The 24,864-nt window shown below is 34.1% G+C and overlaps 5 protein-coding genes across 13 annotated transcripts; 4 read left to right on the forward strand and 1 right to left on the reverse strand.

Annotated features, from left to right (window-relative positions):
- Window positions 1-1,238: 1,238 nt before the first annotated feature.
- Window positions 1,239-3,819, forward strand: LOC104780657 (GDSL esterase/lipase At3g48460). The gene is made up of 3 exons (XM_010505175.3): window positions 1,239-2,224; window positions 2,566-2,747; window positions 3,341-3,819. The coding sequence occupies exons 1-3, from the start codon at window positions 1,577-1,579 to the stop codon at window positions 3,660-3,662; spliced, it is 1,152 nt and encodes a 383-aa protein (XP_010503477.2). The 5' UTR covers window positions 1,239-1,576; the 3' UTR covers window positions 3,663-3,819.
- A 7,118-nt stretch (window positions 3,820-10,937) lies between these two features.
- Window positions 10,938-16,048, forward strand: LOC104783903 (uncharacterized). Of its 9 annotated transcripts, none has more exons than XM_019244671.2 (13): window positions 10,938-11,187; window positions 11,310-11,338; window positions 11,449-11,551; window positions 11,675-11,846; window positions 12,202-12,387; window positions 12,526-12,665; window positions 12,964-13,240; window positions 13,421-13,635; window positions 13,784-13,882; window positions 13,968-14,482; window positions 14,563-15,326; window positions 15,453-15,651; window positions 15,753-16,048. In XM_019244671.2, exons 1-13 carry the CDS (start codon window positions 11,022-11,024, stop codon window positions 15,930-15,932), a joined length of 3,045 nt encoding a protein of 1,014 aa, XP_019100216.2. In that variant the 5' UTR covers window positions 10,938-11,021; the 3' UTR covers window positions 15,933-16,048. The 9 variants fall into 9 exon arrangements, with proteins under 9 accessions (XP_019100216.2, XP_087366511.1, XP_087366508.1 ...); XM_087510385.1 differs by having other exon boundaries at window positions 10,941-11,187; window positions 12,964-13,266; XM_087510383.1 differs by having other exon boundaries at window positions 10,990-11,187; window positions 11,449-11,585.
- A 209-nt stretch (window positions 16,049-16,257) lies between these two features.
- LOC104780659 (putative ubiquitin-like-specific protease 2A) lies at window positions 16,258-18,399 on the reverse strand. The gene is made up of 7 exons (XM_010505176.2): window positions 18,256-18,399; window positions 17,581-17,818; window positions 17,314-17,487; window positions 17,102-17,230; window positions 16,911-16,992; window positions 16,720-16,830; window positions 16,258-16,614 (listed from the first exon to the last, which is right to left on the reverse strand). The coding sequence occupies exons 1-7, from the start codon at window positions 18,329-18,331 to the stop codon at window positions 16,537-16,539; spliced, it is 888 nt and encodes a 295-aa protein (XP_010503478.1). The 5' UTR covers window positions 18,332-18,399; the 3' UTR covers window positions 16,258-16,536.
- A 1,639-nt stretch (window positions 18,400-20,038) lies between these two features.
- LOC104780661 (uncharacterized) lies at window positions 20,039-20,797 on the forward strand. The gene is made up of 2 exons (XM_010505178.3): window positions 20,039-20,236; window positions 20,408-20,797. The coding sequence occupies exons 1-2, from the start codon at window positions 20,143-20,145 to the stop codon at window positions 20,671-20,673; spliced, it is 360 nt and encodes a 119-aa protein (XP_010503480.2). The 5' UTR covers window positions 20,039-20,142; the 3' UTR covers window positions 20,674-20,797.
- Window positions 20,798-21,285: 488 nt separating this feature from the next.
- On the forward strand, window positions 21,286-24,723 carry LOC104780660 (protein PLASTID TRANSCRIPTIONALLY ACTIVE 10). The gene is made up of 12 exons (XM_010505177.3): window positions 21,286-22,135; window positions 22,264-22,323; window positions 22,417-22,446; window positions 22,524-22,597; window positions 22,743-22,824; window positions 22,909-22,982; window positions 23,104-23,170; window positions 23,257-23,349; window positions 23,443-23,619; window positions 23,700-23,750; window positions 23,964-24,115; window positions 24,203-24,723. The coding sequence occupies exons 1-12, from the start codon at window positions 21,392-21,394 to the stop codon at window positions 24,630-24,632; spliced, it is 2,034 nt and encodes a 677-aa protein (XP_010503479.2). The 5' UTR covers window positions 21,286-21,391; the 3' UTR covers window positions 24,633-24,723.
- Window positions 24,724-24,864: the final 141 nt, after the last annotated feature.

Raw genomic sequence — 24,864 nt, forward strand, 5'->3', positions numbered from 1 at the left:
CCGATGACCCCCACGAGAATGTAAAATACTGCATGAGCTAACACCGACAGTGGCATCATGGTCTTAAATGCTCCATGTTATTTCCAATCTGATTGGGTTCGAACCTCCATGCTTACAACTTAAAAACTGGCCAAGTGACCATTTACAGTTACAACTAAAGGATTAGAAAAGATAAGACAATGCATTAACAAGAATGAGAAACTCTCCAGATATCTCCCTTATTACGATATATATCATTATCATTGACCTAACAGTTTCAACCTTTAGAAAAATTGCAACAAGATTAATGGGCTCGCATTCACTTCACACTCTGCACAAATGACAAAACACGTGTAGGTTACGAAACCTTATGCATGGTCACTACGAAAATAAATTATGACAGCAAAATGTAACCAACCAATGAGGAAAAAGATGGTCCAACATATACATATATGGTTTCTTATATGATATCAACAAAATGATAGATTACATTGGAATTGTTATGTAGTACATTAATTGTTTGTAGCTAATTCTATCATAGTATTAACATCAAAATATATATATATATATATGCAAATAACGTCGTATAGTATTACAAGAAAACACCACATATAATGTGAAATGAAAAGAAAACATTAAAAGAAAAAAAAATCATTTTTGGTATATTGAAACTTGTTCTTAAACCGACTATGAACATGAAGTACACTTTCAATCGCCGAACTTATTAGCTGCCGCACGTTGCGAGAATGATCATGAGAGATGGCTGAGATATATTTAATGGCTAACTAGTAATCTCTCCACAGCCAACTACATTAACCACCTCCAATCCATGCCTCACCTACTTTATCTTCTTTCCTATTTTTTTCAATTATAATATCTAATATGTTTTCTCATATTAATGTCATAGCCCAAAAAAGTTCATATTGTATTATTGCATATAACTGAATGCTAGGTCCAAACCTCTAATAAGTATAGTGCCACCATGATCGTTTTTAACATTTTTTTTTTATTATTTGAATGAATGTAAAAATATATTCAAACCAAAAAAAGTATTTTTTAAATATTGTGTGTTGGATGATATATATATATATATAACAAAAAAGTGCATTGCGGGTCACTAGTTACAACTTCTGTTTACATTTGCACATTTTTGTATTAAAAACCTTCAAATATTATGCCTTTAAAAAACAATTTAACATATTAACATAAACAAAACAAAAATAAACTTTTAAAACCAATCATACAAGAAGATATACATGTATAGACCACATAAAAAAAAAATCAATCATCCAATCCAATTCCCAAATATTTTGTGGGGTTTAAGCTTTACACATGCTTTTTTCTTTTTGTTGTTTTCTTTGTTAAAAATATAAGCACCACAAATTTTCATCTAAGGCTATAAATGGCTCCTCTATAGCTAGAGAGTTCTCTGGATACTAACAAAAAACCAAAATTTAAAACTAAATTTGGATCTCATCTACTAGAAATTTGTTAACAATAAATACGTTTTTCTTTTATTTTTTCACCACTACATATATAACACACGACCACTCTCATAATATAACCTCTAATTTCAAAACTCACTTCCTTTCACACAATGCCTTCCTCCATCTCTCTCCTCCTCCTCACAACCGCCGTCTCCGTCGTGATCCTCCTCTTCTCCACCGTCTCCTCCGCGGCGCCAGTTCCGAACGTCCACCGTCCATTCAAGAAAATCTACGCCTTCGGAGACTCTTTCACCGACACCGGAAACTCACGCTCCGGAGAAGGACCAGCCGGATTCGGACACTTGTCAAGTCCTCCATACGGCATGACTTATTTCGGACGGCCAACGAACCGTTACACCGACGGCCGTCTCGCCATCGACTTCGTGGCACAGTCGATGAACCTACCGTTTCTGCCACCGTATCTTGGCCTGAGATCAACCAAAGGTAGTAACGGCACGGCCAGGGATACTCACGGCGTTAACTTCGCCGTCTCTGGAGCTACGGTGATCAAACACGCGTTTTTCGTGAAGAACAATCTAACGCTTGATATGACTCCTCAGTCTATAGAAACAGAGCTCGGCTGGTTCGACAAGTATTTAGAGACACTTGGAACGGATCAGAAGGTTTCGTTGTTTAAAGATTCTCTCTTTTGGATCGGAGAAATTGGAGTTAACGATTATGCCTACACCCTTGGCTCTACTGTCTCAAGCGATACCATTAGACAACTTAGCATTTCAACTTTTACAAGGTTTTTGGAGGTAATTTTGAATAATCACCTCTCTGTTACATAGTTTGCAATATGGATTAGGGATGGTTAGTTAGTTTTATCAAAAATGTTTAATAAAAATATCATATATCTTACAAATTACGGACCAGGTTGCGTTATTTAATTATATAAAATCAAACAAAGTGATTTTTATTTTTATTTTTATTTTTTTGCATATATTGGCAAGTCATGATACTGAAGTGATTCAACCGACTAGTCATGCTTGAGATAATAGAGATAGCAAGAAGTCTGTAAACCTGGACCTAGCCGACCGGTTTGGGTTGAATTCGTTGTATGATGTTCGTTAATAACATTTTTGAATCGTAATTGCAGACATTGTTGAACAAAGGTGTGAAATATATGTTGGTACAAGGACATCCGGCAACAGGATGCTTGACGTTAGCAATGTCATTAGCCGCAGAAGATGATCGGGACAGTCTAGGATGTGTGAAGAGTGCCAATAACCAAAGTTACATTCACAATCTTGCTCTTCAATCGAAACTTAAACAACTTAGGTCAGTTTATTTATTTATTTCTAATACTCTGGTTTTATTCATATGTTTACCCAAGATATATAAGTTTGAATGTCACATGATTAGTAATTCGGAAGATTTAAAGTATTTCTTTAACACAACAAAAAATGATTTGAAGTTATTAGTAGGACTTTAGGAAAACACATTTTAAACTCAATCTCTAGGAATAAAATGTATATATCTATAACTCATCCAAATTTTTTGAAAAAAGAAGCACCCTTCAATTATTGAATTAAGATTACATTTTATAAGCATATCAAAATTTCCTGCGATTGGAAATTTATTGAACATCAATGTCATAACTCATAAGTTTTAGGATATCATATAGTATTACTATTTCTAGATGATCTGATATGTAAGAAAAACAAACCTCTCGTGGGTTGTACTTGCATTATATATCTTTAAAATCAACTTAATAGTACTTTAGAAATTGTGGTACTATAATATTAGTTGGCTAGTTGCTGTCTTCTATATGTATTTAATTTATGTCAGAAATGCGTTGAATAAGAACGAATCGATAGAAACAATATTAAAAGTTTCTGTTTTTAATACTAATAGTTATGTAATAAATGCAGGATTAAGTATCCGACTGCCACAATAGTCTACGCAGATTACTGGAACGCGTACCGTGCGGTGATTCAAAACCCTGGCAAGTACGGCATCACCGAGAAGTTCAAGGCGTGCTGTGGAACCGGAGAGCCGTACAACTTCCAGGTGTTCCAGACGTGTGGGACGGCTGCAGCTACGGCGTGTAAAGATCCGAGTCAATACATCAATTGGGATGGAGTGCACTTGACCGAAGCCATGTATAAGGTCATGGCCGATATGTTCCTCGGCGGCACTTTCACTCGTCCTAGATTTAGTAACTTGTTGATCAAGAAACTAAACAGTTTATAAAAGAATTGTTTGAAGAGTATACTATTATGCTTTTAGGTTACAAAAGTCATCCTCCCTCTTCTTACGCTGTTTTTTTTCTAGAAATATTTTATTTATCCAAATGTAGTAGTATACTCTTTTGATTCACAAAAATTATAATGAGCGTTGTTTAGGTCTACTTAATTAGCAATAGTCTAAGTAGTAAAGCCCACGTCCAATATTGTAAAACCCCAGCGAAACTCCAGAAGCAATGTCGACGAATAAAACTGAACTCCAGAATAATCTAAAAGTTAAGTTGTGCAATAGACTTCAGAATAGCTCTTTATCCAGAAAAGACCCACTATATTTATGTGTTAGTTTTAAAATATGTTTATGTTTGTCCCACATCGGTGAAGAGGAGTTTTTGAAGACCAAAAATATTTTAATAATATAACAAATAACAGATACCAAAATTATCTAATCTTCTCCCCATCAATTAATTGATTGATATAAGCTATTAGCTTAACCTCCTCATTACCCTGTTTAGCTTCTTGATTCAATAATGTGAGACAAACATGAATTACTCATTTACCCTTTTCGGTTATTGAATTCTAGTGGTTTAGACAAGGGTAAATGAGGTGATGGTGCATCATGTGTACGCATTCATTGATTAACTAAAATATCATATTTCTAAGTATATATTAACCACATCACTCAGTTCTCTTAACCATTATGATACTTAACCTTCTTGTCCATTTTCTTATGTATTACATTAAAATTGTATATCGTTATCCCTTAAACAATTTTAAGGAAAGCTTTTGGTATTAGCTTATCTTTCAAGGAAAATTATATATATTGAGTTGATTTTCATATATAAATCTTTCAAGGAGTCTTTATATACAGTAAAACCTCTATAAATTAATAATATTAAGACCAAAATCAACATTCTTATATAATCGATAATTATTAATTTATCTATAATTAAATAATTATTAATTTATAGAAATATTTTTTTAATTTGATTTTTCTAAAAATAACATATTTAAAAATATGATTTATTTTTATTAGTAATATTCTTTTAGAATCAGTTACAAGGAATAGCAATAATTATCATGTTTTGAGCTAAACATCAAATTTTGTTGTTGATGGGGGAAGTTTATGGAGTTCGGAGCTATTGATAATCCCTGCAATACTCAACATCCTCAACAAATTTATAGGATCAAGTCTGCTACCACTAAAAGGTTAGTTTAGTCAGGATTAAGTCTGTCACTACTAAACATCAAATTTTGTTGTTAATGGGGAAGTACATTTGGAGCTATTGATAACCTCTCCAATACTCAAACATCCTCAACAAAGTCACCAAGAGTTTGTGGAAGTAGTAAGAAACACAATTCACCTAAAGTAAAACATCTTTTGATTTCGAAAGTCGTATACATCCCTACTATTATTTGTAAAGTCGTTTAACTAATAAACCTTTGTTTTATAAGAAAATTACAAGGGTATGCCATTGGAGTTATGACCAAATAATATATCTTCATTAACGGTAAAAATGAAATTTTGTTCATATCCTAAACGGATAAACAGGCCGATCCCGAGTCGGATTTTTTAAAATGGCTTTTTCACGTCTAAATAATAAATAAAACCAATACATTGCATATTTTACTGAGAAAATTCTAAAAGCATATTTGGTCCAATGAAGCTCAAAAACTTTGGAAGGTGCCAAGTTCGATGCGCTTTAGCTACAATTTTTGCTGTTTCCAATAGTAATCCCACTACGATTTTTTTGGGAATTTGTGAGGAAAACTTATTTACACAAATAAGCGGATTACACAGATCAAATATAGCACTTGCCATGTATGCTTCCAAAAGATGAATATTATAGTTTCCATGTATGCTTCCAAATATAATTTAAATATTTAAATTACCATATTCCCATAATGTTACCTTTAAATTTGATCTTGATATCTGAGTTTCTTACAAAAATATAGGAATGTATATAATTTCAAAATCCCGAACTATAACTGATTACATGATTAGTTGTTTTATCATTCATGTTTAGATATCTTCCTGAAATTTCACGCATAATAGATTCACGCATTTTTGAGTAAACTGTTACTAATATTTCCCTATTTTCTCATTTTTAATTTCTTTATTTTAACATTTTAAAGTAAATAAGATTTTTCTTTTATTCGTTATTCAAATTAAATTCGTATCCTATTTTCATGATTGATTCGTATGAGTGATTTCATTCCATATACCTAAGAACTAACAATATATATACGTTGACTGTTTACTCAAATTATAATGGTATATTCGATTTCATATGCCTCTAAAATTTCGGGAAATCTGTTGTAGTATAGCTTTGCATCCAATCAATTCATTAATAATCTATCAAAATATATTTTCATAATCCCGCTTAACTTGGTAACAGTTCCAAATTTGATAAACTGGATTAAATGCGTGTGCAAATTATTGGAAAAAATTAGAAAACCTACTCCTTATTTAAAAATCTATATATATACCCTCCCATTCCTGACTCTTCTATCACCGGCTCACATTCGCAATTTACTTCCTATTCCACTTATATCATATTAGCAATTTACAGATGTTGATCTTATATGCGAATGTGAAAAAATCGGTGAGTAAGATCAGTTTTTTTTTTTAATTGTATGTTATGACATTCAACCATTAGCACAAAATCATGCTTTTACATTGTCCGGGTTATCTTTAATAATATGTTATTGTGTGAGTGCAGGTAACTTGGTAAATGGTAAATGGTTGCTGTCGAGGTCCAACCATATTATAGTATCCAACACCATGAGTTAGAAAGGTTCGGTTTCAATTATCGAAACATATATATACAAATGTTTTCATAGTTACACAGAAACATAACTCTAATGATATCTTATATGAATGCATGTGGTTTTAGAATTTATTTTGCAAGTACAAACTAACTAAGCAACCCAACATTTTAAAAAAGATTGCAAACGAGGTGACAACAAAAAGCATAAACGTAGTTAAGTTTCATTTCCTATTTAAAACTACGTATGTTGGTAGTTTTTTTTTTTTGTTTAAGTTATATCTTTCTTATTTTTTTCTTTGTATTTCTCTTGAACATAAGCAGCCAAAATTCATGAAAAAGCCTAATACCGAGAGGTGATAAAGATGAAGACCACAACAACAATAAACATCAACAACGTCGACAAGGTTTTTGCTAATTATAATAATATATAAAAAAATTAAATTATTATGGTTTATATGATTTTTAAGGTATGCTGTCACTGTGGAAGCAGAGATGTGTGAGTCGAGGAGCCAAAAGTTTAAGGTGAGTCGTGAGCGAAGATAACTATTTCAACCTTTGTCACACCAAATGTTCCCCCGATAGTAATTGCGACGGATGCCTTTGGTGTTGCTTCTGCAACACATCTTGCTCATTCCAATCATATATCAAATTTAGTTTATCTTCTTCTTGCTTAGTGTGTGTGTGCATTTGTTCTATAAACACTAATAATATTTGTCCCCTATTATCTCTTGGGTATTTATTTGCCTACGCGCTGGTCTAACTGACCCATAATTTTTTTTTTGGATCTTTGCATCCAATTCTATCGCTGTTTATTTTCGAATGGGTGAATGTCTTTTAACTATTTTAATAATAATTCAACTTTTAAATTTTGAAAATTAATTTTAAAAACACATTCACATTTAAGGGGATTTTGTAGTTAAGGAAATAAATATTAATTTATATTTAAACACAATGTTTTCGTATATTCTGAAAATCAGGAATCAAAGATCATTCTTTTGACAAACATTATTTAGATATCTTTCAACCAGATATTTTGTTATAGATATGGATAGTTTCAACATTTAAATATAAAATATAAATATTCCTAAAATAAATCTTATAAATTTTTCAGTTAACAGATTCATATTAAAAAAGAAATATGACAATAATGAATTACTTTGAGACAGGTATTTTGAGAATTTTGTACCTTTTTGAAAATTTTGAGAATTTCTTAACCAAAATGTTTTAATAAATATTGTCTAAAAAGTAATTATTTCAAAAAGAACGGTTATGGGACACAAAATTTTTGGCAGTGAGAAATGGACAGAGCGGGATAAGACGAGACTATATGACATGTAAAAAACTGCTTTAAGATGGATATTTTGAGAGTTTGTGTATTTTTAAAAATATTTTGAGAGTTTTTGAGAATTATGATCTACTAACTATATATAAATTAAATATCCAAATAAATATTTTATGTACTTCGTCTGCATTTTTTAGCCAAACTTTTTTAAAAAATATTGTCTAATGGGAAATTATTTAAAATAGTAAAGTTATGGGCATAAAATATGTTTCCAAACTCAAATATGATATTTGGGTTTAACACCTTAAGCAAACTGTGAGAAATATTTTTAATAGTTTAGTATACACGTGAAAAAAAACACGAGCTCTGTTTGGTTATTATGGATGAATTGCAAAAAATCATATATTTTCAAATTTAATTATCCTTGACACGGGTTGCGATATTCACATTTAAACCAAAATATTGACAAAACACCCAAATAGTGGCCAACTAATTTTAATAGAAAATACTAATAGCATCTAATTGATCTTTTAATTTCTAAACCATTTTTACATGAAAAAATATCACAATGTGTTGTATCCCGAGATAGTACTTCGAAGACATTAAAAATCTCAGTGGTTGATGAGTTTTTGTGTATTGTGTTGCCTATACACATATATATTATATTTGAAAGGTTGATTATGGGACATGTAATCAACTAATTTGGAACCGGTACTTTGAAAATTTTGGTACTTTTGAAAACAATAAGATAGTTTTTGAGAGTTGGCAAAATTGTTTTTTTACCAAGGATGGTATTAGCACTATCAGATTCACGCATGCCTTTCAAAATGAGACGTAGACAATTTCCGATAACTGTTGCTTTTGCAATGACTATCAACAAAAGCCAAGATCAGTCACTCTCAATTGTTGGGTTATATTTGCCTAGACCTGTTTTCTCTCATGGTCAGCTATATGTAGCGATGTCCCGTGTAAGCACTAAATCAGGATTGAAAAAATTCTCATTACTGACCCAAAAGAAAAACCTCAAAAGAAAACAAGGAATGTCTCTTCAAAGAGATTTTCCAAAACATTTGATTCATCTTTATGGATACTTATGTAAGACTCTATTTTTATCTTGTTTCCACTTTTAAAAATTTTATATATATGTTATTTGTGTCAATTATTTGACATAATCTTTTGTTTTTTTTTGCAGGTTAAATTTCATAATATCACCCATCCAATAAATTTATAAAAAATCCTTATTCATGTACTCCAATAAATAATTTTTATTGCGTACTTCCATATTTGCATTTTCATTCTTTTTATTTATTTCTTATAATTATTATATTTAATATTCTACCATTTTATTATTTCTAATTATTTAACCATGTTTATATATATATATATATATACTATTAGAGAAATTTAAAACTTATTACATTCATTATATTCTTGATACATCTTTTAAAATCTTATTGTACATTATTTTAAAATTTAGTAGTAAAAACATATTTTTTATAAAATATGGTTGAAGAAATTATAGTAAATACACAATTATATAAAAGAGATATAACACAACAGCTAATACAGGAGGATACACGACAAAGATTATTAGATATGGTGGGAAGTGGAGTATAGAGGCCAAAGGTTATTAGATATGAATAGAAGGGTTTCGGATTCCAAAGTGAATACTCATGTAAATTATACAATCAATATAAAATAACTATAGAGTACAAAATAACTAACATGGATGTAACTCATACAATATTAAAAGTTTAAAAATATAATAAACGTTTTTGCCCGTGCTGTAGCACAAATTATCACCTAGTAGACTATATTCATATAATCATTACTATTCACTTTGTTGACATTTTTTTTTAGTTTTGCAAGCAATCGATAGGCTGGAAAATGGTCTCTTGGAATTGTGAGGATATAATAAATAGACATAAATAATTTTAAAATCATACTTAAAATAATTGGGTTTTGGGAGTGGTGCTATAGAGAGCTTTCTCTACTTTCACCTCTAAATTGTAGCTTCTTGTTTGCTTAAAGAATAAAAGCTAACATATTGTTGGTTGAAATAGTTAGGTTCACCCCGTGAACCTTTTTATTCACCCCCTTTCTTCTCAACCAATCAGAATATTTTATCTAATATTTTATTAAAAAAATAAATTAAAATTAAATTAAAAAGCAAAATTAATTAAGGAAACAATTTCTGTATACTTTTATTTAAAGAAAGTTAAATATTGTCTTGGTTTAGATTTTAAAATTAAACGAGGTTATATATCGGTTTGGGTTTATAAATGAGATTAGGGTTTAGATTTTATAATTAAAACGAAATTATATGTCGGTTTGGATTTACAAATGAGGTGCTTAGGATTTAGATTTTACAATTAGAACAAAATTATATGTCGGTTTGGGTTTACAAATGAGATGGTTAAGGTTTAGATTTTACAATTAGAATAGAAGTATATGTCGATTTGGGTTTACAAATGAGATGGTTAGGGTTTAGATTTAACAATTAGAACGGAAGTATATGTCGGTTTGGGTTTACAAATGAGATAGTTATAGTTTAGATTTTACAATTATAACGAAATTATATATCGGTTTGGATTTATAAAAGAGCGGTTTAAGTTTCTAATTTTATAATAAATATGTACAAATTTTATTTACTTATTTTATAAGGGGTTGAACCCAAGTATTAACGGGGGATTGCTAATTTGTGTATGGAAACGTAGCTGATGGTATATGCATGTGAAAGCTTTTAAGCATGTGATAAAATAATGCATGCTAATCTGGTAAAGAGAAAAAGAAAACAAAAAGGTGCATATATATAATTTGAACAATACAAAGATTCACCAAAAAGGTGATTTTGTCTTCCAAAATTGCTCTTTTGTCCTTTTTATAAATAGAAATTCATCATCTCAGCAAAGTCCATCACAATCCTCCGTAGTATTTGCCAATTTGACATGGAGAGCTTTCCCTAGTTACCGATTTCACCTCTAACTCTTTCTCTTCATTTACTAGTGGTAGGAGCTGGTTTACTAATCCAGTAAGATGATATGTGACTATGTGAGATTCTTACATAAACTTGTAAATAAACTTTAAAATTCCATGTCAAGTTATAATTATATATTTTTTTCTTCTCCGAATTAGAGTTAAAAACTTAAAATCAAAATCAAATTACCAACATTTGCTAAAAAAACGTCGCCGTATGCTTTCCAACACAAAAGAAACAAAAAAAAGACCAAACGACAACGTTTTACACTTCAGAGTTTAATACGGACGATTTCTACTTTTCTAGTATCGCTCTCTCCAGAGAGTTTCCGTTTCTTCCATGGCCGAAGCGACTAAGCAAGAGAGAAATCTTCAGAAAATTTTGCTCGAAAAGGTCGCAGAAGCCATCTATGCCATTGCTGATGCGAAGCACGTAGACCAGGTTATCTCCTCTATTCATTCCGTCGCCGTTCTTCTCTTCCCGGTCGATCCATCGTTGTTTTCCGGTAATCGACACTCACTTCTTCATCTACTCTAACCTTATCACCTGTTCAGATTTTTGAGCTGTTTTGTTGTTATGGAAAATTAATTGATTCCTTCCCCCCCCCCCCCCTCCATTAAATTGCAGGGAGTATTGGTGAGAAGTACAGAGAAAGGGTTTGTAATTTTTTTTTCTATGTTTTTTTGGGAAAATTTTGAATCTTTCTACATTGTTACTTGGTTCAGGAACCTTTGAGCTTACGTTCTGTATTTGGTCGGCCACACAGGTCTGTAGCTCCGTAGCTTCTTCTGTAGATGACAGAAATGATTGGTTGGAGACTTTCTACAGAGGGGTTGCGTTTCCAACGTTTGCTCGGGTTTTGCTGCTTGGCAAGTTTTATCAAAATCCACTTTTTCTGCTTGTGTTAGCCCTTGTTGATTTGATTGTTATCAATTGTTGCTTTCTTGATCTAATTTGGAAGTTATGTTTAACTATTTCTTGTTTTATTGCAGATGTTGCTTCGGATTGGCTGTCTTGTTTCCCTATTTCAGTGAAGAAACATTTGTATGATGTCTTCTTCTTAGATGGTCCTGTTATCGAGGTTGTTCAGGTCTTGGTTCCTTTCCTACATCGTGTGGAAAATGGTGGCTTTGATACTAATTCTGTCCAGACAAATGTGGAAAGGTACTCAAAAACAACACTTTTGTTTTGGCTACTTCCTTCTATTATTTTCCATTGAGCGTCTTCATCATTTTTTTGTGCTTCATAAGATTTTACAACTGAGGGTAGTTTCTTGTGTGTTTATCGCCTCAGTGACCAAAGTTTTCATTAATCCTCTCCTTTCAATTACTTGAGTCATGTTTAGGCGTGTTCTGAAGATGTAGACAATATCACTTATCTTAGTGGCTCAAGCGGCCATTTTGACATTTTATCTGCATATGAATCTCTGTCCAGTGATATATTTTGACTTTAGCTGATGGAAATGCGACTATTAGTGTAGTCTTAGCCTGTGGTGATATGATTTTGCTTTTAATGACAGATTGCTTATATTGTGTTTGCTTGAAAATGCTGGACTGATCAAGATAACAAAGGAAATTGGTGATAGTTATCAAGGAGATACTTCTAGGAATGGAAGTCTCAAGTCTTTGTTATCTAGGCTATCACAGATCTTGACCTCCATTCCTGATAAAGCACGGTTGAAATCCCCACCATTACTTTCTTCCCAGTATCCTTTTCTCTATGAACGCAGACTCTAGCTCCTTCAATTTGATGTCTTTTAGCCTCCCTTAAGTAATTATATACCTTTATTGTTACTTATCTATTTCGTAGAGTTCAGTGTTTATCTTTTACATGAGTCATAAAGCTTGTACTTCAAGCACATTACCGATCAGCTACTACAAATATTGGACGACCGAGCTTCCTGCACTGAGGCCAATAGCACAGTTATTGTTTTATCATTTGTTGGGGAAATTTTTTCCCGCATCTGTCGACGTGGATTATCAGGTTTATATGCTCCGAGCATTACACTTCTCATCTTACTGTGTTGTTTAATAATTTTAGCTCTATTTTTCGTTTCTCTAGTGTTGTTAATTACCACGGACCTGCTTGTTGTATTCATTATCTGCCCCCTGTAATAGGAAGTTGTGAGAATGTAGATCTGATCCTAGTGCCAGAATAGAATTATCTTGTACTCTGTTATTGACTGATAAGCTTTGGATGGTGTGATTATGCTTTTTGATTGAAGTTATTTTTATGACAGGAATCATGATGTATTTTACATTTATGTGTTTTTAATTTGCAGATTTGTTGTTAAGTAGAGTAACACCTCATGTCCTAGCTCATGTTAGGAGGTTACTAAACTCAAAGATGGGTTCTATTGAGATGGAAACATTTCAGTTGGACCCGACACCCCAAATTTGGTCGAAAACTATGAAAGCAGTGACAGATCCGTATGCTGTTGAGAAAATGGCTGAACAAGTTTTACATCAGCTATATGCTGAGCATGCAAGTGATGTTGAAGCTTTCTGGACTATTTGGACGTTGTTTCATCGCAATGTAATACATCAGGCATCAGTGAGGCAAGCAAAATGATTTCTATGACAGCGTAATTCTTTGTTGAGATACCCCTTTTTCCTTGATCATTACCGTCTTAATGATTTGAAATAGTGCTGTTTGACATAGGGAAACGATTTGCTGTCTTTTGTTTTTTCCCAGTTTAGTCAATTTTGCAAGTAATTTTGTGTAATTTGTTTTTTCAGGTCCATATTTGTTGACAAATTTTTGCTATGGAAAGTGTTTCCCATCCGTTGTCTGCGATGGATCTTACAATTTTCAGTTCTTGAGTGCCCACCGGTTACTAATACACTTGCTAAAGGTGATGTCATGCAAGGACTGCTTGAGACAACACAGCGACTAGCCTCAGTTTGGTCAAAAGGGGAGTTTCTGGAGTCCGTCCCATTGGAGCAGCAAGCTTGTATCCTCTTCTTTCTTTTAAATGCATATGAATAGATCACTATTTTAATAAGGTTTTCTGTATTATCAAATATTTAGACGGTGAAGCAATGATTTAACCTTCCTGCTACTGCTTTAGACTTCTGTTTCCCGTAACATTGATGTTGCAGATATAACTGCAGCTCTTGGACTTTGCCTGGAGAACATGTCAAGAGAGGAACTAGATAGAACGAAGGATGTAATGCACAGTATTCTTCAAGGAGTTAGCTGTACGAATTTATCTCTTTTGGTATCTTTGGTAAAGAAATTAAACGCTTCTGTGGTCTTATTTCTCGTGCTTATTGTTGTCAACAGGTAGACTGGAGAACCCAGGAGATCTGGTACGGAAAATGGCTAGCTCTATTGCCTTTATGTTCTCTAAAGTAATTGACCCGAAGAATCCTCTGTACCTTGATGATTCATTCACTGGGAATGCAATTGACTGGGAATTTGGATTGCAAACGGCTGTGGGAGGGGTCCCGTCAGTCACAAATACAATGGAAAGTGAAGATGGTGAAACCAAAACATCAGCCTCCTTAACTGAAGTAAATGGCTCTAGCCGCAGAGACAAGGAAAAGAAAAATCGCAAGAGCAAGAACATATCTGATTTTGTATTGGCTGATCCAGATGAAATAGTTGATTTGGCTACCTTAAACTGTGAAACAGAGAGTGATAAAGATGATGACAACGCAAGTGTCAGCTCTGATAATTCAAGTGTCACTTCTTTGGAGCCATATGATCTATTAGATGATGACAAGGATTTAGGGAAACAATTTACACATTTGGTCGATGTTGTTGGAGCTCTTCGGAAAACTGATGATGTTGATGGGGTACGTAACTACAGAGAGAATTGTCTGCGACGTTAAATCTTTTCATTATAAGATGGTAATATTTATATTTCGTGCTGCAGGTGGAGAAAGCTATATTTGTTGCAGAGAAACTTGTGCGAGCATCACCTGATGAACTGACTCATATAGCTGGTGATCTTGCTCGAACTCTTATACAGGTTCGCTGCTCTGATATAACAATTGAAGGTGAAGAAGATTCAGCAGAAGAGAAGCGGCAAAGGGCTCTAATTGCATTGCTCGTGACCCGTCCATTTGAATCCCTTGAAACCCTTAACAGTAGTTTGTATTCGCCTAATGTAGATGTAAGTCAGCGCATAATGATACTTGATGTCATGGCTGAAGCAGCTCGGGAGCTTGCTAATTCCAAGACCCTGAAACCTAAAGACGATTCACGGGGACCTCTGATATCAAGTATATCAGATCCTCAGCCTTGGTACTTGCCTAGCAATGCGAGTACTCCATGGAAAAAGGTCTCCGAGACAGGATCTTTTCACCTGAATTGGGCAAATCGATTTGAGAGAGAGCTACAGTCAAAACCTGGACAGACGAAGAAAGGAAAAAGTCGAAGGTGGAGCCTCAAACCAGCAGACAGAGATCAAAACAGTACTGACTGGTCTCAGAATAGATTTCCACTATATGCGGCAGCATTTATGCTTCCAGCCATGAAAGAGTTTGACAAGAAACGACATGGTGTTGACTTACTTGGCAGGGACTTTATCGTCCTTGGGAAACTTGTTCACATGCTCGGCGTCTGTATGCAATGTGCATCAATGCATCCAGAAGCATCTGTATTAGCTATCTCTCTTCTAGATATGTTACAACGAAGGTGCGTCATCACTTTTTATCTTATTGATCTTCTTATATTCAAGCTTTTGCATATATACTGAATATTTGTTTACTTTGCTTTTGCATATATACTGAATATTTGTTTACTTTAACCAATTCAATACAGGGAAGTATGCAATCACCCAGAAGCCTATGTTCGAAGAGCGGTCCTTTTTGCAGCCTCTTCTGTTTTGGTCGCCCTTAACCCGTCTTACATAGTCTCAACCTTGGTTGAAGGAAATCTTGATCTTTCCAGAGCTCTTGAATGGATCAGAACGTGGGCTCTTCAAATAGCTGACTCAGACATCGACCGAGACTGTTACACGGTAAGTCATACATTCTCCCAAGGAAATAAAGAGTCTGGGTTTTTTTATTAGCTCACAACGTGATCAAGTTACAATTTAGCTTATTCGTTGTGTTGTATTAGATGGCTTTGTCATGTCTCCAACTCCATGCCGAGATGGCTCTACAAACTTCTCGAGCTTTAGAATCAACTGGCGGAAGTAGCGGCAGCAGCACTGGATCAGTAAACATAAGTCTACCTTCTGTTATCTCGAAGCTGACATCAATCAATATTAAACTCCCTTCTTCAAATGTTCATCTCTAGAAACTTCAGTCCCATTAATTTGGCTATAATCGCTTCTGTATAGTAACATTTCTTCACTAAAGAACTCATTTGTTAATCGATTTTTGATACCTATTACAAAGTTTTGGGATTTGATATGTGACCATGTTCCTGATTAGTGATTACAGAGCCAGATACCAAACTGATTTCTCTATATTAGGATTGATGAAAAACAGATTAACAAAATCTGATTCAGCAGCTGACCACTGTTTCAACTTTAGATACGATTACAGATGCTTAAAATAGATACTTTCATCTTCCTAAGGTTCAGAATATTTCCATTTATATATCTGACTGAACTAATCAATGATGCAAAAGATATTAATTATTTGCCGCTAAACAAGATTAACAACAGGCAGCCCCGGGAGAAAAACATAACAACAGTTTGATAGATGTATCAAAGAACAAAGAAAAAAAACTCTTAGATTCCTCCTGATGAAGTTTGAGATTCCATACCAACTGGTAACTTATTCAGAATCTCTTTACTCTTTTGAATCTTTCCAAATTCATCTTCTCATATTCCAAGCTGGACCTAATCTTCTGCGCTATGCTGATGTGTTAAAGCCATTAGAAATTATCTCTTTAGTCAATGAATGGTTCCTAAAGAATCAAGCTTGTCACAGAACTCTTCCAAATCTTTATGGCTAAACCAATCCTCTTTCATCTGCAAATCATAAGCGAAACCGGGCAGGACATTTCAAGATCCACCAAAAACAAAAAGCCACTTATCGTAAACAACTATATAATGTTCATTGAATGATAAACTTACAAAATATGGCATATCATCAACGCTGAATTTCTCAGGGGCATCTTCTATGAACCGCTGGATGTAGTAGAGGACAAAGCTCCCACATTCCACATCATTTGTCTGCTGTGGAACCTGCAATGATGATAAGTCAGTCCAATTCTGAGATATAAGAATCAAGAAATATATATAACTTGGTAGATGCACTCAATTACCACTGGCACATGGAGCGGGATTTCATCAACCAATCTTGGGTCTTCTGTTCTTCCCTCAGTTCTATACACGTCCAACACAAACCTGAAATCAAAGAAGAAGCACAAACATATTATCTATCACACAAGCTTTTACACAACAATATCATTCTTCTTTGCTGAAGCTTGGAAAAAGAACAAGAGAGAGTACTCACTTTCTTATATCTGGTTCAAGCCGCTGTGAGGAGTCGGTTGTTTGTAGTGAATCAAGAAACAACATGCATGTGTTGTCGGAATCAAGATCCTCCCCAAAATTGCAAAAGATCAACAAAGTCCAATGGCTCCTGAGGGAAAATTAAAGAAAAATAGTCAAAACAGTTGCATTGCAAAAACCATTTCAAGAACATATACGGCAAAATTAAGTTACCAGTAGACGATAGGAAGAAAAACATATTTCTTAGAGAAGATCTGCTTTGTCTTGATGGAATCAAAAACACTGCTTCGAATATTTTGGTTTTCGCTTTTGTACATACTGAACCATAAACAATCTAAGTAGACAAAAGAGTTCTTTTTCTCATCCGAGAAGCTCCTCCATACATCCCTAATTCACAATACTCAAAAACGTAAGTAAACCATTAAGAAAAAGAACCTACAAATAAGCACAAATCTATGTAAAAAAAGAGGTAATGCTTACTCTAGGTAAGCTACAAATGCTTTGGAATTGAGTTTTTTCCGTAGCTTGGAAGCTAAATACTTGCACTTGATCCTTCGTTTAGACCTACCACGGCGTGTACATTCGTCATAGAAACAAGGTGCAGTCAATTTCAATATCTGTAACTCCTTGGCTCGCTTTGGTTTAGAAACACGCTTGTTCAAGACAGCAATATGCTTCCAACACGACCTGTGGTGTAGATACTCATCTTCCTCACAATCTGTAAAATCATAGAAATGATGTTGATCAAACCCAAATAAAAAAAAAAAAAACTTCACAAACTACAAAATCAGAACTAGGTATATTATTAAGAAACCATAGTCATAAAATCCCAAAATTTAAGCCAATGCCTGAAAAGTTCTCACTTGATACAATTCACCAAACTAGAGCAATGTAGCCCTAAAACTCCAAATTTAGTAGCACACACAACACATGATTTAGAAACAGTCTCTCGTCACTTGGAAAATTCCAGGGGGAAAAAAAAAACACATACCAATTTCAAAGTTAAAATCGAAAACCCCCAAAAACCCTAATCCCCAAAATTGCGTAAAGCACGAAATTAGAAACCTTTGAAAAACCCCCCCAAGGAGAAAAAGACATATAAAAATCGAGGCAGAGAGAAGAAGAAGAAGAAAAGGGAAATTGATTGGAAATTACCATCAATAATAGTAACACGTCCAGGACTCGTGACGTATTTACTATTTTTAACTCGATTACTTCTTCTTCTCGACATTGATATGGGTAAGTTCTTCTTCTCTTGCTGCTATATCTTCCCTCTTCTCTTCTTCTCTTGTAAAAACCTTATTTTGTTTTGTTTTCGAGTTAATATAGCAGACGGATTACGTGAAGGCTCTTTTGGCCGTTGATTTTAATTACTTTGTTCTAAGTTAATGATTCAATGGTCAAGATGTTTTTGTGTCGCTTTGGTTTCTGTTCTGTAATATTTACTGATTTTTTTTTAAGTTTTGTCAATATTTTTTCTCTAAGAAAATATTTTTTTATTAGATGCTTTTGGAAAAATATATAGAATTAAACCATTAGTGTGATTTGCCCTTACAAGTTTTATTTTTGGTTTTTAGACTAACTAGAACACTCAAAAATAAACTAGTAGTCGATTTCAACCCGCAATATTTTCTCAAATTCTGTCATTATTTATGTTTTATTGGTTTGTTATGCTTTGAATGTTTTGTAAATAGAGAAATAACATTATCAATACTACTTCTATTGTTTCACCAGAAAAAAAACACAATATTGTTTTCAAAATCTTAAAAGTATTGACACCTATTTCTACATGTTCTTAAAGGATTGCATGTGTGAAAGACTCCTAAGAGATGCCATAAGAACTAAAGGATCGATAACAAAACTCAGAAACATGTAGCTTGAAAACGTGTGTTGATGAATAAAACGATTGCTGTCAACATTTCTTATATAGGGTTCATATAATTTTAGGACCTTCTTAATCGTTGCTATTCTCTTGGTCATGAAGTTATATTTTAATTATATAATTTTAAATCGAAATATTGTAAATAAATAAATGATTATTTTGTTTTTAGTTAAGCGGTGACAGTATTATTTCTACGATAAAACTCACTGGAGTTCGGCTTCACTAAGTCGCGTAATCCAACGTTGTCGTAGAGATTGACTACAGATCGGACCTTGGCGATTTAATGATGATAAAAAAGAAATGATTATCTTTTTTTTTTGGAAAGATTGTGATCTTTTCGCTCATCTACTCAAATTGTAACCAGATTTCGATTAATCATATTAATATCAAATATTTAATTAAAACAAAATTTGATAAAGGATTTCCTATAAATAAATTTTTAAATAAGTATAATTTTTAAAGGCTAGAACACTAAATGCACTTCAACAATGTTCATATATTTATTCATTTGTTTTCAGTGGAATTATCTTAACATGTAGTTAAATACTAAATCTCAGTTAAATTTTTATCTGATAATTTATTTCCCAAATAATCTAACTTTTCAGTTTATATCTTATAAATATACATAATGTATATATATATATATGTATATTTGATGGTGTTGGTGTGACAAACAATTTTTTTTTTTTCATATTCTTTGTGCGTAAATTTACATTACATTAAGAGATTATGTATGAATGTCGTCAATTATTTCTTTATAAGTTACTGAATATTATAATTTTCTTACAAAAAAATAATTCAGCCCATTAATAAAAATCAATATTTACACTTAAATATATAATTTTCTGTATAATCCTTTTAATTACTAAATTTGATGGAATTTTTTTTTACATTAAAGTAGAAGTTTGTTTTATTAATGCTACTAATGAAAATGTGGTTAATGGTTAAATCTTAATAAAGAGCGAAGGGCCCAGTATAATAGCATTTGTTGGGCCGATTCTGGTTTCGGCTTTAAAGGATCTGACCCGACCCGGCTTTGTTCCCGCTCCTTTTTTATCAATCGAGGCGCCAACCATTATTTTGTTGTCGTCTTTGTAGATTTCAACTCAAACAAGAAGACGAATTCAGATCTAACTGAGTCGAGAAAGAGAGAGAGAGATATGTTCGGAAGGCTGAGACCGCCACCATCATCGCCGGACTGTTTGGAGAGATATCCGGCGAAGATCATCAAAGACGATCCTCTCTCTGTATACGGTACTACACTCTTTCCAATCTCAGATTTGACAGCAAAGAAAAATAAAACCCTCGATTTCAAGATCCTGGATGATGAAATCAAGAGATATCTAGAACTAATTTCATATAGAAGGAATCTAGGTTTTGAGAATCCTTTGATTGAATCTTTTATTTCTTTTGATGGGATTGTAGAGTCAACACTGTTGAAGCTGAAGCAAGGATCAAAACTAGAGACTGCGGGTGAGGTGAATCTGTCATCATCATCATCATCATCATCGTCTCAGGTCTTCTCTTCGGATTCACAACCAGGAGACACTCATGATGCAATGGCTATAGAATCATGTGAAAGCTCGAAACAGTTAAAGAACAAGAAGAACCCATCAGTAATGTCCATGTTTTGCAAGTACAAGAATCAAGCTCAAGCACGAAACATGAAGACAGAGACGACTCAAGAGTGATTTGTAAACACATATCTCTCAAGTTCATATGTATTGATTGTATTTTGATTTTGTACAACTTAACTAGACAACTATGTTTTGTAAGGAGCCTATAGAAAAATAATGTAACTTTTTCAGTATGCAATTCATGCAACATGTTCCATAGTCCGGAACAAAATGATCGATCCCTCGAGAAATGATGTACTCTAATCAGTTTCAAATCAAATCTTCAACACTTGTTATGATCTCATTCTTGGGAATAAGGCATGCCACTAGATCAGATTAGTTCATTTCTAATGATTTAGTGGCGTCACTTTGAAAAACCAAAGTTTCTATACACAAAATATTTTTAATCCCATGTCTTCTATATCAAAGATTGCTAAACACTTTCTCAATCATGTGTAGCTGTTTTAATTGACTGCATAAAATGATCTGTAGCCAAACCTTGTTGATAATACTGCTCAATTAGAAACATTTGGGGTAAAAACAAATTTGGATATACATATGAGGACTCATCCATAAATTACACTTTATCCTTCAAATTGGAATTAGTATGGGCCTAACTGATAAATCAGAAATACTTAGGTTCAAAATTAAATAAGTTTATAAATATGGGGGGTAAATCAAAAACTTAACCTTTCTTCTTCACTGTAAATGAAAAAGCTTATCCACGCACTCTCTCTCTCTCCACTTCGTCACTCTCTTAAACCCTCAAAAACCCTGAAGAGAGGCGAATGGAATGATGCAGATTTGCCAAACCAATCTCAATTTCACCTTCCCCATTTCAAAAAACCCTAATTTCTGCAAACCCAAATCACTCTCCACCGGATTCCAATGGCTTCAACCTCGCCGCATTGACTTACCCCCTTGCCGCGGCTTCAGCTCCGATGAATTCCCCGTCGACGAGACGTTCCTCGAGAAATTCGGACCGAAGGACAAAGATACAGAGGACGAAGCTAGACGACGTAACTGGATCGAACGCGGTTGGGCTCCATGGGAAGAGGTTCTCACACCTGAAGCCGACTTCGCTCGTAAATCGCTTAACGAAGGTGAAGAGGTTCCGCTTCAGTCACCGGAGGCGATCGAGGCGTTTAAGATGCTGAGACCGTCGTATAGGAAGAAGAAGATTAAGGAGATGGGGCTTACGGAGGATGAATGGTACGCTAAGCAGTTTGAGATTAGAGGTGATAAGCCTCCGCCTTTGGAGACGTCTTGGGCTGGTCCGATGGTTTTTAGGCAGATTCCGCCGCGTGATTGGCCGCCGAGAGGTTGGGAAGTTGATAGGAAGGAGCTTGAGTTTATTAGGGAAGCTCATAAGTTGATGGCTGAGAGGGTTTGGCTTGAGGATTTGGATAAGGATTTGAGGGTTGGTGAAGAGGCTGCTGTTGATAAGATGTGTTTGGAGAGGTTTAAGGTTTTCTTGAAACAGTATAATGAATGGGTTGAAGCTAATACAGATAGGTTGGAGGAAGAATCTTACAAGGTTCGTTTTTTTTTTTGTAGCTTTTTGCTTACCTTCATTGTTTATGAGCGGTTTGAACAATGAGACATCATTATCTTAATGGCTAAGAGAAGGATTCTAATCAGAATGAGGTTTTTATTTTTATCCAGTATGATCAGGATTTTTATCCGGGTAGAAGGAAAAGAGGGAAGGATTATGAAGATGGGATGGTAAGAGTACTACTCCTGATTTGATGATTTGACTAGCTTGCTAGGTGATGAACTGTTTGAAGTTAAGTTAATTGCTTTTGTCTTTCTGTGCAGTATGAGCTTCCCTTTTACTATCCAGGGATGGTAAGGATTCTATTCATAGGCCTTGTTTATTGTGAATAATGATCGGTTCGATGAAAAATATTGTAATGTCCCTGTAGATTTGTGAAGGCACAGTTACCACTCTGCATCTGTATCAGGGAGCATTTGTTGACATTGGAGGTGTTCATGAAGGGTATGTCCACGTGCTGTTAGTTTGTATATATAGCTAAATCATATGTGATTTTTGTACTTATAGGGTATATAAGCTGTCAAATGTTGTCTCTAGTGTCAAATGCTCTATGTGAAAGTTTTGAGTTTATGTGTCTGTGCGTTTGCAGGTGGGTTCCTATAAAAGGTAATGATTGGTTTTGGATCCGGCATTTCATAAGAGTTGGGATGCATGTTATCGTTGAGATCACGGTAATCTTAAGGCACATTTCTCTTTCACATTAATAAGATCTGAATGGAAATTTTTTTATTCTCGTGTTTAATCTGTTCTTTCAGGCAAAAAGAGATCCATACCGGTTTCGGTTTCCGTTAGAGTTGCGCTTCGTCCATCCTAATATAGATCACATGATGTATGTAATTCATATGTCTTTCTTTCCTTTTCAAGTCCAGTAAAAATTGACATTGGTTCTGTCCTCAAATGGTCTTGGTTATTGTATGTGTGTTAACTGTGTTTTTACAATCCTGCTCCAGCTTTAATAAATTTGACTTCCCACCAATCTTCCATCGTGATGGAGATACTAATCCAGATGAAATACGGGTTAGTAGAATCCTTTCCTTAGAATATCGATTCATTTCATGTTCTCTTGAAGTGTCTCGCTCTTATCTAATACATTGTTTGTACAGCGAGATTGTGGAAGACCTCCTGAACCTAGAAAAGATCCAGGATCGAAACCAGAGGAGGAAGGGCTACTCTCTGATCACCCGTATGTCGACAAGGTATTTTCCGAAGCGAAAGGGTTGGTTTTGAGTTTTCTAATTTGTTGTTTATTGGCTTTCAAAACCTTCAGCACATTTCTTTCCCGTTTGCAGTTGTGGCAAATACATGTAGCTGAGCAAATGATTTTGGATGATTACGAAGCTAACCCTGAGAAATACAAAGGCAAAAAACTATCAGAATTATCTGATGATGAAGACTTTGATGAACAAAAGGATATCGAGTATGGCGAAGCTTATTATAAGAAAACCAAACTGCCAAAAGTGATTCTGGTGAGAATTTTTCTTCTGATGTGTTGGTGAACCATACTGTCTTAAGCTTCGTGATTATATTTGTTTTCTCTCTCTGGCAGAAAACCAGTGTCAAGGAACTTGACTTAGAGGCTGCATTGACCGAGCGCCAGGTTTAAACCCCTTCACTACTTCTCGTCTCCGATTTCCTTAGACCCACTGCTAGGGCAATATTCTCATTTATCTTTCTATTTCACACTGTCTTAGTGACTGAGATTATCTAAGTTGTGTCATAATTCCATCTAAGGTTTCGCACTTTGTATTTCAATTGTGAGACTTCTTTTCATACTGACAGTGGTTAAATCCTATCCTATTGTCTTCTGCAGCACCATAATAAACTGATGATGGAAGCTAAAGCCAGAGGAGAAGGATACAAGATCGACAAGCTAAGACGAAACATAGAGATGGACGAGTATGATTCCTTACACTGGCGCCGATCTTTGGAGGAAAGAGAAGCATTGCTCAGAGATATCAGCTCGTAAGTAAAAATTACACTTATCAAAGTGAGGGAGCATGTTTTTTTTTGAAAAAAAAAAAGTGTTGATTTTAAAGATTTATGTTTCAGTCGTCAAGCACTTGGCTTACCATTGGAGGAACCAGGGAGGTATAAGCCAGGAAACTTCTTTGGGAAAGATCAGTATGATCCAACAAGTGCACTATACCAGTATGACTACTGGGGAGAGCCTAAGAACTCGGAGATTAGCAAGCAAGAGAGGATGAAGGATGCACACAACAAATCCATTGTTGGGAAAGGCAACGTGTGGTATGATATGTCTTATGATGATGCCATTAAGCAGACATTAGAGAAAAGAAAAGCTGAGCCTAACTTGACTCAAGAAGAAGAAACAGAGTCTGAAAAAGAAGAAGATGAAGACGATGACGATGATTTTGACGATTTTGACGATTTTGACTATAGCATTCTGAGTGACGAAAGTAGTATCTGTTACCCGGAACAGCAACCTCTCGTTAACGGTACTCAAGTCTTAACAGATTGATTGATGTTTAAACGCAAGTAAAAATAAGAATTTTTGAGTCTTCTTTGGACGCTTTTCTATTGTTTAATTGAAGAATACAATTGCATAGTAACATGATGATAATTGGCAATATATAATTAGAAAAGACTACCAATGATGATGGGGTTTGGCTACTATATGATCTCTAAAACATTCTAATTAGTTTTTTTTAATCATACCCAAATTAATATCTTACAAATTGTAGAATGTAGTG

The sequence above is a fragment of the Camelina sativa genome, chromosome 4 (genome assembly GCF_030686135.1).
Source record: "Camelina sativa cultivar CO46 ecotype springtype chromosome 4, ASM3068613v1".
NCBI classification, from domain to species: domain Eukaryota; kingdom Viridiplantae; phylum Streptophyta; class Magnoliopsida; order Brassicales; family Brassicaceae; genus Camelina; species Camelina sativa.